At 44.1% G+C, this 12,614-nt stretch overlaps 1 protein-coding gene across 1 annotated transcript in view; it reads left to right on the forward strand.

Moving 5' to 3' along the window:
* Nucleotides 1-5,742: 5,742 nt before the first annotated feature.
* The window catches only part of LOC145537661 (histone-lysine N-methyltransferase PRDM9-like), a 31,518-nt gene continuing 24,646 nt past the window's right edge, over nucleotides 5,743-12,614 (forward strand). The window contains exon 1 of the mRNA XM_081568515.1: nucleotides 5,743-5,754. Coding sequence (XP_081424641.1) covers nucleotides 5,743-5,754 — 12 coding nt within the window. The remainder of the gene's footprint in view (nucleotides 5,755-12,614) is intronic.

Consider the following 12,614-nt stretch of genomic DNA (forward strand, 5'->3'; position numbering starts at 1 on the left):
GGGCCAAGAGGCCTCACAGAGGTCTGTGACCCTGCTGCTCCCACACCCAGGAGGCAGGCCCGACCTCCCCTGGTTGCTGAGCCCAGACGCCCAGGGCCTCCCAGTCTCCCACTTCCTTGTGCCCCAGTGACTGCCAGTTCCCCCGCCAGAGCCTATGGCCAGTCCCCACACTGATTTCCCTCTAGGGCCACAACCTTGGCTCAAGCCTGATCCCTCCATCAGGCCCTAACAAAGCTCCCTGCCCCCACGGTGAATCTTACACCCCATCTCAACGTGGTCCTTCTGAAGCATGAACTGTGGAACCGCATGCTGGGGTCATAGGGCAATATTTCCAGAATTAGCAAAGCTCCATGGGAACCACTGATTCTGGGCCATTCTGAGCCCATGGGCCATTCATGGGCCATTCTCTTTGTCATTCGTCATTCTGTCCCTTGGACTTCCCTGGTGGCTCAGACGGTAAACTGTCTGCTTACAATGCAGCAGACCCAGGTTCAATCCCTGGGTCAGGAAGATCTCCTGGAGAAGGAAATGTCAACCCACTCCAATATTCTCAATTGGAAAATCCCATGGACAGAGGAGCCTGATAGGCTACAGTCTATGGGGTCATGAAGAGTCAGACATGACTGAGCGACTTCACTTCACTTTTCACTTCACATTCTGTCCCTAAATAGCAAGTTCCAATCTCCATATTAGGCAAGGTGGTCAATCAAAAGACCCCCAAACCAATGAGAACACCATCCCATCACATAGGAACTTTCTTTGTCCTGAGACTATAACAATTGCCTCAAGCCCATGAAAGAGATCACCTCTTCATGGTCGGTCAGGAAGTCTGCCCGCTGTCTCATCAGTGGCCCTCCCTACCTCAGTCCTCTGTTCTCAGCAAATTCTCTCTAAAATACTGTCTGCTCTGCCTGTGTGTCTCTCTGTCTCTCTCCCTGCCATGTAAGGACACAGTGTTGCACATCTTATCCTTTGCTTATCCTCACAACACTCCCTTCCCCTTGTAGTTACATATCACAAAGGCTACAGAGTCACTTAACTGCTGGACTCAATTACTGGGCTATTGACACCAGCCTAGGACTGTTTTTGACAAGATCCTAACACCTCTGTTCCTCATCACTAAGTCCTGACTCCGATAAGTCCTCATCTTATATAAGCCCCTGGACTCCTCATAGGACGGGGCACAGTTCTCAAAGCATGACCCTATGGGGTTCCCCTCTCCACTGGCTGGAAATTTCTTTTAGGAAGTTCTATGTCCTGTAATTTCAGAGTTAAATTATTATGCCTTCAAAGATTGTATAAGGCATTCAGCACAGACCTTTTTCAATTTATAAATTGAGCCAAAGCAAAATTCCTATTTTTAAATAAGAGGTTCTGGGATCACCAGAGTAGGGTAAAGCTGAGGAAGTCAGGCCCTTTTTGCCTCATTTCCGCTCAGTTCAGTCACTCATTCTTGCCCGACTCTTTACGACCCCATGGACTGCAGCACACCAGGCCTCCCTGTCCATCACCAGCTCCTGGAGCTTACTCAAACTCATGTCCATTGAGTCAGTGATGCCATCCAACCATCTCATCCTCTGTCATCCCCTTCTCCTCCTGCCTTCAATCCTTCCCAGCATCAGGGTCTTTCTCAGTGAGTCAGTATTCACATCAGTTGGCCAAAGTATTGGAGCTTCAACTTCAGCATCAGTCCTTCCAATGAATATTCAGAGCTGATTTCCTTTAGGATGGACTGGTTGGATCTCCTTCCAGTCCAAGGGACTCTGAAGAGTCTTCTCCAACACCACAGTTCAAAAGCATCAATTCCCAGTGCTCAGTTTTTTTATGGTCCAACTCTCACATCCATACATGACTACTGGAAAAACCATAGCTTTTACTAGATGGACCTTTGTCAGCAAAGTATGTCTCTTCTTTTTAATGTGCTGTCTAGGTTGGTCATAGCTTTTCTTTCAAGGAGGAAGCGTCTTTTAATTTCATGGCTGCAGTCACCAACTGCAGTGATTTTGGAGCTCAAGGGGGAAAAAAAAACACTCTCACTGCTTCCATTGATTCCTCATCTATTTGCCATGAAGTGATGGGACCAAATGCCAAGGTCTTCGTTTTTTGAATGTTGAGTTTTAAGCTAGTTTTTTCACTGTCCTCTTTCACTTTCATCAAGATGCTATTTAGTCCTTCACTTTCTGCCATAAGGGTCCCGTCATCTGCATAACTGAGGTTATTCAGGCAGCCTCTCCCTCTCCTGGTGCTGGGAACCCCAGTTCCAGCCTCCTGCCTGAGAATGCAGCATTCTAACGCCTAAGAACCCCCAGCAGTGCACTGTGGACCCTAAAATGATGAGTCTCGATTGGGTGTTTGTGTGATGCTTTACGGGGAAATAGTAGTGAGACTCAAGGCCTTTTCTGTTTGTTCAGGTAGAATGCAAAACACAGAAAACTAATTAAACTGATCACAACAACCACAGCCTTGTCTATCTCAAAGAAACTATGAGCCAAGCCATGTAGGGCCACCCGAGACAGAGGGGTCATGGTGGAGAGTTCTGACAAAATGTGGTCCACTGGAGAAGGGAATGGCAAACCACGTCAGTATTCTTGCCTTGAGAATCCCATGAACAGTATGAAAGGGCAAAAATATATGACACTGAAAGATAAACTCCCCAGGTCAGTATGTGCCCAACATGTCACTGGAGAAGAGGAGAGAAATAGCTCCAGGAAGAATGAAGAGATGGAGCCAAAGTGAAAACAATGCCCAGTTGTGGACGTGACTGGTGACGGAAGTAAAATCCCATGCTATAAAGAGCAATATTGCATACGAACCTGAAATGTTAGATCCAGGAATCAAGGTAAATTAGAAGTGGTCAAACAGGGGATGGCAAGAGTGAACATCAACATTTTAGGAATCAGTGAACTAAAATGGACTAGAATGGGCAAATTTAACTCAGATGACCATTATATCTACTACTATGGGCAAGAATCCCTTAGAATGGAGCAGCTCTCACAGTCAACAGAAGAGTTGGAAATGCAGGACTTGGGTGCAGTCTCAAAAATGACAGAATGATTTCTGTTCATTTCCAAGACAAACCATTCAATATCACAGTTCCAAGTCTAGGCCCCAAACAGCAATGCTGAAGAAGCTGAAATTGAATTATTCTATGAAGACCTACAAAATGTTCTAGAACTCACACCCAAAAAAGATGTCCTTTTCATCATAGGAGACTAGGATGCAAAAGTAGGAAGTCAAGAGATACCTAGAAGAACAGGCAAAATTGGCCTGGGAGTACAAAATGAAACAGGGCAAAGACTAACAGAGTTTTTCCAAGAGAACGCACTGGTCATAGCAAACACCCTCTTCCAACAACACAAGATAAGACTCTACACATGGACATCATCAGATGGTCAATACTGAAATCAGACTGATTATATTCTTTGCAGCCAAAGATGGAGAAGCTCTATACAGTCAGCAAAAAACAAGACCAAGAGCTGACTGTGGCTCCGATCATGAACTCCTTATTGCCAAATTCAGACTTAAATGGAAGAAAGTAGGGAAAACCATTAGACCATTCAGGTATGACCTAAATCAAATCCCTTACGATTCTGCAGTGGAAGTGAGAAATAGTTTCAAGGGATTAGATCTGATAGACAGAGTGCCTGAAGAACTATGGATGGAGATTCGTGACATTGTGCAGGAGACAGGGATCAAGACCTTCCCCAAGAAAAAGAAATGCAAAAAAGGCAAAATGGTTGTCTGAGGAGGCCTTACAAATAGCTGTGAAAAGAAGAGAAGCGAAAGAAAAAGGAGAAAAGGAAAGATATACCCATTTGAATGCAGAGTTCCAAAGAAGGGCAAGCAGAGATAAGAAAGCCTTCCTCAGGGATCAATGCAAAGAAATGGAAGAAAACAACAGAATGGGAAAGACTAGAGATCTCTTCAAGAATATTAGAGATCCAGGTGAACATGTCAGGCAAAGATGGGCACAATAAAGGACAGAAATGGTATGGATCTCACAGAAGCAGAAGATATTAAGAAGAGATGGCAGGAATACACAGAAGAACTATACAAAATAGATCTTCATGACCCAGATAACCATGATGGTGTGATCACTCACCTAGAGCCAGACATCCTGGAATGTGAAGTCAAGTGGGCCTTAGGAAGCATTGCTACAAAAAGCTAGTGGAGGTGACAGAATTCCAGTTGAGCTATTTCAAATCCTAAAAGATGATGCTTTGAATGTGCTACACTCAATATGACAGCAAATTTGGAAAACTCAGCAGTGGCCACAAAACTGGAAAAGGTCAATTTTCATTCCAATCCCAAATAAGGACAATGCCAAAGAATGTTCAAACTACCACACTATTGCACACATCTCACATGCTGGCAAAGTAATGCTCAAAATTCTCCAAGCCAGGCTTCAACAGTACATGAACCATGAACTTCTAGATGTTCAAGCTCGATTTAGAAAAGGCAGAGGGATCAGAGATGAAATTGCCAACATCCATTGGATCATAGAAAAAGCAAGAGAATTCCAGAAAAACATCTCCTTTATTGATTACGCCAAAGCCTTTGACTGTGTGGATCACAACAAAATGTGGAAAATTCTTCAAGAGATGGGAATCCCAGACCACCTGAACTGCCTCCTGAGAAATCTGTATGCAGGTCAAGAAGCAACAGTTAGAACCAGACATGGAACAATGGACTGGCTCCAAATGGGGAAAGGACTACGTCAAGGCTGTACATTATCACCCTGCTTATTTAACTACATGCAGATTACATCATGTGAAATGCTGGGCTGGATGAAGCACAAGCTGGAATCAAGGTTTCCAGGAGAAATATCAATAACCTCAGATATACAGATGACACCACCCTTTTGGCAGACAGTGAAGAGGAACTAAAGAGCCTCCTGATGAAAGTGAAAGAGGAGAGTGAAAAAGCTGTCATAAAACTCTACATTCAACAAACAAAGATCATGGCATCTGGTGCCATCACTTCACGGCAAATAGACGGGGAAACAATGGAAAAATAACAGACTTTATTTTTCGCGGCTCCAAAATCACTGCAGATATGACTGCAGCCATGAAATTATCAGATGCTTGATCCTTGAAAGAAAATTTATGACCAACCTAGACAGCATTTTAAAACGCAGAGACAATATTTTGCTGACAAAGATCTGTCTAGTCAAAGTTATGGTTTTTCCAGTAGTCATATATGGATGTGAGAGTTGGACCATAAAGAAAGCTGACTGCCAAAGAATTGATGCCTTTGAACTGTGGTGTTGGAGAAGACTCTTGAGAGTCCCTTGGACTGCAAGAAGACCAAACCAGTCAATCCTAAAGGAAATCAGTCCTGAATATTATTTACAAAGACTGATACTGAAGCTGAAACTCCAATCCTTTGGTAACATGATGCAAAGAACTGACTCATTGGGAAAGACCCTGATGCTGGGAGAGATTGAAGGCAGGAGGAGAAGGGGACGACAGAGAATGAGATGGTTGAATGGCATCACCAACTCAATGGACATGAGTTTGAGCAAGCTCTGGGCATTGGTGATGGACAGGGAAGCCTGGCATGCTGCAGTCCATGGGGTCACAAAGAGTCGGATATGACTCAGCAACTGAACAACAAGATGTGCAACAGGTATACGGTAGACTATTTCTCACTCATAAAACTGCCACTGAAGTTAGGGAATTATGACACTGGTAGTCACAGGGATGGAGTTTGAAGGATCATACACTAAGGCAGAGGTAGAACATGGTGTATGAGGTAAGCTAAAAAAAAGATGTACGAGTTAACAAATTTCCAATTCTGAAAGAGACTCTGAGAATTCAAATCAAACAAGTGGTTCCAGAAAAAAATTGAAGTGAAGGGATGGGATGCATTAGGAGGTCCATACCTAAATTGACAAGAAATCAATATACGTAACAAGTAACCCACAAGGAAAATCCTCTGCCTTCCTTCCTTCATTCCTTCCTTCGACGTATGCACAGAAATCTTTGTCTCTAAGAGACAATCCATAAAATTTATCTCCTATCTTCCTGCTTATATTCACAGAAAAGTGTATCTGATATAAATAACTCACATGGACCTGATGCTCACCACTCTGCTCTACCTTCTAAGGCATAAAGTTGGGGGGGAAAAAGTAGAGATTTCACAGAAAACTTGCATTCCAGTGCCTATGATGAAAAGGACATCTTTTTTTGGTGTTAGTTCTGGGAGGTCTTGTAGGTCTTCATAGACTCGGTATTTCAGCTTCTTCAGTATTAGAGGTTGGGGCATAGACTTGGACTACTTTGATATTGAATGAATTGCCTTGGAAATGAACAGAGATCATTCTATTGTTTTTGAGACTGTAGCCAAGTACTGCATTTCACATTCTTTTGTTGACTATCAGGGCTACTCCATTTCTTCTAAGGGATTCTTGCCCACGGTAGTGGATATAATGGTCATCTTAATTAAATTCACTCATTCCCATCCATCTTAGTTCACTTATTCCTCAAATGTCAATGTTCACTCTTGTCATCTCCTTCTTGACCACATCTAATTTACCTGGATTCATACACCTAACATTCCAGGTTCCTATGCAATATTGCTCTTTACAGCATCAGACTTAACTTCCACCCCCAGACACACCCACAACTGTTTCTGTTTTGACTTAGCCTTTTCATTCCTTCTGGATTTATTTCTTCACTCTTCTCCAGTAGCATATTGGGCACCTACCAACTAGGGGAGTTCATTTTTCAGTGTCATATCTTTTTGTCTTTTCATACTGTGCAGCTGAATATTAAATGCCAGCTGAATTGCTAAGCAGTTAATATTCAGGAAGATCCAGGTTTTTGTAGTTGTTCAGTTGCTAAGTCACGTCTGACTCTTTGTGACCCCATGGGCTGCAGCACGCTAGGCTTCCCTGTCCCTCACTGTCCCTGAGAGTTTGCTCAAACTCATGTCTGTCGAGTGGGTAAAGCCATCCAACCACCTCATCCTCTGCTGCCCCTTCTCCTCCCATCCTCAATCTTCTCTAGCATCAGGGTCTTTTCCAATGAGTCGACTCTTTGCCTCAGGTGGCCAAAAGATTGGAGCTTCGGCTTCAGTCCTTCCACTTCCAATGAATATTCAGGGTTGATTCCACAAGATCTTTCTCTCCAACACATACAAATTATTAGTACACCTCAGCTAAAGAAAAAAAAAAAACTCAACAAAAATATCAGCCAAAGGTCTAAATGAATGTTTCTCTAAAGAAGTCATAGAGACGGTCATAAAGCACATGAAAAGATGCTCAGCATCACTAGTTCTTTGAGAAAGGCAAATCAAATGTAGAATGAGGCATCACCTCAAATTGGTCAGAATAGCCACATCAAAGACCTACAACAATAATTTCTGCAGAGGGTGTGGAGAGAAAGAAACCCTTCTACACTGTTGGTGGGAATGTAAATCGGTACACCAATTAGGGAGAACATTATGGCAGTTCTTTTAAAAACTAAACACAGAAGTACCCAGTGACCCAGAAATCCAACACCTAGAAGGAGATCAAGGAAAAAAAGCAACATTTTCAAAGACAGCTGCACTCCATAGACCACGGCAGCCCCGGGTACAAGAGTCAAGACAGGGGAGCGACTTCAGTGAGCAAGGACAGACAGACGGACACAGAGAATGAGGCACATATACACAATGCAATATTGCTCAGACATAAAGAAGGGTGAAATAATGCCATTTCAAGTTACAGGGAAGAAACTAGAGGAGATCAAACTAAGTGAAATAACTGAGAAAGGGAAAGTCAGATAATAGAGAGTATCACTTCTGTGGAATCTAAAAATGGATACAAATGAACGTCATTACAAAAGGCAAACAGTTTCACAGACTCAGAAACGTATGGAAAGGTGGCCAAATGGAAAGGTGGCAGGGGGTGGGGGAGTAATTAGCTGGCACAGACCAAGATGTACATGTCAAAACGGGTGCAGTTGTTGTTGTTCAGTTGCTCAGTCGTGTCCGACTCTTTGCAACCCCATGGACTGTAGCCGGCCAGGCTCCTTTGTCCACGGGAGTCTCTAGGCAAGAATACTGGAGTGGTTTGCCATTTCCTTCTCCAGGGGATCTTCCCAACCCAGGGATTGAGCCCAGGCCTCCTGAAAGTCTCCTGCATTGCAGGTGGATTCTTTTACCACTGAGCGAGCAGACAAGCCATAAAACAGGTGCTGAAGGGCTCTAAATAGTCACAAACTTGACAGGGCTTTAAATGACATCTGCCCTCAAGAAATGTCCCAGGTATTTCATCAGAAAAGAATTCCAAAAGAAGCCATTTTCAAGAGGTAAATTGTACTCACAAAGTATAAATTAATAAAAGCACATGGAAAGATACTCCACACCAATCATTATTAAATCAATGCCAATCAAAACTACCATAAGGTATCACCTCACGCTGGTCACAGTGGCTATCATCAAAATGATCTGCAAAAAATAAAGATAAGATAAATAAATAAAATAAAAGATCTGCAAAGAATATACAGAAAATGAAATCCTCCTACAAGCTTTTTGAGAATGTAAATGGTGAAGCCACTATGGAAAACAGCATGGAGCTTCCAAGAAACACAAGACATAGAGGTATCATATGACCCTGCAATCCCACTCGTGGGCTTAAGTCCAGAGAAAGTGAAGGGAAATTAGCTCAGTCGTGTCTGACCCTTTGCAACCCCATGGACTATACTGTCCATGGAATTCACTAGGCCAGAACACTGGAGTGGGTAGCCTTTCTCTTCTCCAGGGGATCTTCCGAACCCAGGGGTCAAAACCAAGTCTCCATCACTGCAGGCGGATTCTTTACCAGCTGAGCCACAAGGGAAGCACAGATCCACAGAAAATCACCATCCAAAATGACACACGTCCCTTGATTTTCAGGGCAGCACTATTTCAATAGGCAAGACATGGAATCCACCAAAAGGTCCACTGACAGAATAATGAAGACTAGGGGGTACATCTATACCCTGGAATACTATTCAACCATAAAATAGAATGAAATAAGGATGCTGTCAGCAGCATGGATGGACTAAGAAATCATCACAGTAAGTGAGGGAACTCAGAGAGAAAGATAAATATGTGAGATATCACTTACAGGTGCAATCTATAAATTCATACCAATGACTTAATATACAAAACAGACTTCACAGCCTGAGAAAATCAAACTATGATTATCAAAAGAAAGTTAGAAAGAAGGGATAATTAAGAGTTTAGGATTAACTATACACACTAATATCTAACAAATTAATAATCAAATAGGACCTAGTAAATAGAACAGGGAACTCTACTGAACAGACTGTAATCATCTATAATACGAGGAAAAAAATGGAAAAAGAATAGATATGCTTCTATGTAAAATCCAATTAAGCTCCTGTACCGCTAAAACAAACAAAACAATGGAAGTCAACTTGACTCCAATAGAAAATAAAAATTAAATTACCTGAAATCCATCTGGGGAACCCCAGACAGTGGTGACCCTATAGATTAGATATGCGATATGCTATGACATTAATATGACACCACCAAAGGTTTTCACTCAGCAGAACACAGAGCAGCAACCCATTCAAAGGTTCCTGACCTCATGTGAATGTCCCAAGATGAAGAGAAGAAAAAGGACCACAGGTTAATCAGGGCAACACCCTCAATTCAGATGTTGGGAATCTCCGAGGGGCAGGAGCAGACACGGGGTCTCCAAGTACGGGATTCGGACCTACGGGGATGGGGTGAGACCCACACAATCCCCAGCCCCTGCATCTGGGGTCGCATGACTCTTGGTTAGGACACCAGGTCTCTGCTGGCTGGGCCCCTAAGGTGGAAACGAGTGGGTTCCTGGAACCTCCTGGGATGGTAGAAAGAAGCGTAGGGTCTCCTCTCCCCACACTTGTCCCAGGGAAGTCCTCCTCTCCCGCCCTTCGGTTTTGTCTGATACTGTTTTTACAGCTGTCACGATAATGTTGAAGACACTACCTTGGTTCCAGCAGGCTCGGTCCTTCGTTTTCCCACTGAGGTGTTTAGAAAACACACCAGGCGCGGGGCTAGGAGACGAGGGGCAGGTCTGGTCTCTGCTGAGCAGGGACGGCCAACCGGAAGGCGATCACCATAGCAACCTCACCTGCTGCCCGTTGGTTTTCGGCCTCATCCCAGTACCCTGGAATCAATTTACCAGGTGAACCTGCCTTCCTACTCAAACTGAATGTGCTGGAAAATGGGACTAATTACCAGGTAGCCCACCTGAGGTGTCTCCGTGAGCCCCAGGGCAGGGGAACCTGGCAGGAGGAAAGACTGAGTGCCCTCCTGCAGCCCTGACCCCTGCGAGGGCCACGGAACCCCACTCAGAGGAGGGCACGTTACCCAGAGGAGCCCACCTCAGCTCCAGATCCCAGGCCTCTGAGCACTGACATTCAGACACAGGCACGGAGTTTCCCAGGACAGAGGACAGGCCCAGTCTGCACCCAGCTCTCCACGTGCTAGTGCACAAAGAACACGGTCGGTGTCAATATTCTCACACTATTCCAACAGGCAAGACATGGAATCACTGTAGAAAGCACGTAGTCTTGTCTAAACATAATCAGTGCAGACGGGATTGAAAAGTCAAGGTGTTCGTCATTCAGACATGTCTGACTGTTTGTGACCACATGGACGGCAGCCCTCCAGCCTACTCTGTCCATGGGATTCTCCAGGCAAGAATACTGGAGTCGGTTGCCATTCCCTTCTCTAGGGGATCTTCCCGATCCAGAGATCAAACCCAGGTCTCCTGCACTGCATGCAGATTCTTTACCATCTCAGCCACCAGGGAAGCCCCTAGACAAGACTTAGGGAGGTCTAAATCTACCATGTAGACAGAACGTGGTCAGGTTTAAACTAGCATAAGGTTGCTCTCCCTGGAGGCAAAGGTCACACACATGCAGGGTCTCTCATCGTTGGACAGGGGCCTCACCCTCATGTGGGAATTACCAAGTAAGTTTCTTAAAGAAAAAACCATCACTGGGCTCCACATGTCACCCACATTAGGAAACTGAAAGAACCTTTGTCATTAAACACTTCAACAGGCAAAACCAAACCGTTACCAGTGTCTTTGGGCAAGTGGTGGTCAGGATCCAGGGGAGATCCAGGGATTTCTTAGAGTTGAGCCCAGGGTCCTGTACAGACAGACAGAAAGTGCCCTGATTCCATCACCCAAGGCTTCCAGGAGGAGGTAGCCACACTGGAAGCCTTCTAGAAAAGGGTATTCTTTATCAGAATAAAAATTGTTGAAATTGAAAGCATATTAGTTATTATTTGCCAACCTAAAATATTCTTAAAAGCCTGGCCCCCAGATCTTTGCGGTTCCCACTGGTTCCTTTGTGTTCAGATTGTCAGGGTAGAAACAATCCATCCTTTCAAATTACTTTCTTCTAATTCTGTTTATTTGTTATTATATGAAGGAAAGGTCACACTTGAAAAAAATACATCAGAAAATTCCTGCAAAAAGATTGAGTCGAGGAGCCCATAAGCTGCATGAACCCTGCCTTCTAACAGTTTCATTTTGAAAGACTGAGGGTGGAAGAAGAGGGGACGACAGAGGACAAGATGGTTGGATGGCATCACCGACCTAATGGACATGAGTTTGAGCAAACTCGGGGAGATGGTGAAGGACAGGGAAGCCCAGCGTGCTGAAATCTATGGGGTCGCAAATAGTTGGACACGACTGAGTGACTGAACAGCAACAAGCTTCAATTTTCTGCCTGGAGAAATCTGATAAAATAGGCATCCTGATTTTGTCACTTCTCTGTTCAAACTCTGCTAAAATGAAATTGATCTTCATATCAACATGTAAGAATTTCTGGGTTTGGAGATGTCACACCAAGGTAAGAGGTGCTGGTGAAAATAGAACGCTACTAGTAGGCAAAACATTCTTAAAGCTTTGTTTCAAATTGGATTTAAATACAACACTACATGGTTACATGAAGTATGAACCGAGAGTCTAAACATAGCAGGCAATATGTGAAAGCAAATTTGATGTCCCATATGTGAGAGTAAAAGCTGCTGGGTTTTGCAGGAGTAATGTACGGATGTGAGAGTTGGACCACAAAGAAGGCAGAGCACCGAAGAACTGATGCTTTCGAACTGTGGTGCTGGAGAAGACTCTTGAGAGTCCCTTGGACTGCAAGGAGATCAAACAAGTCCATCCTAAAGGAAATCAGTCCTGAATATTCATAGGAAGGACTGATGCTGAAACCACAGCTCCCATCCTTTTGGCCACCTGATGTGCAAAGCCAACCCACTGGAAAAGACCATGATGCTGGGAAAGACTGAAGGCAAATGGAGAAGGGGATGACAGAGGAAGAGATGGTTCGATGGCATCACCAATTCAATGGACAGCAGTTTGAGCAATCTCCAGGAGATGGTGAAGGACCGGGATTCCTGGCGTGCTGCAGTCCATGGGGTCACAAAGAGTCAGACACAGCTTAGCAACTGAACAGCAACAACCACGTGAGAGTAACTGTTTCTTGTCAGATCTGCAGCTGGTATGTGCAAACTGGAGAGCACTCTCCAACACAGATTGTCTCTAAGTCTGATTAAGTGTGTCACAAGGGCCTGAATCAAAAGGTGATGTATTCATTCCAGGATGGAAT

The sequence above is a fragment of the Giraffa tippelskirchi genome, chromosome Y (genome assembly GCF_054371585.1).
Source record: "Giraffa tippelskirchi isolate mGirTip1 chromosome Y, T2T-mGirTip1v1.2.pri, whole genome shotgun sequence".
Lineage (NCBI taxonomy): Eukaryota > Metazoa > Chordata > Mammalia > Artiodactyla > Giraffidae > Giraffa > Giraffa tippelskirchi.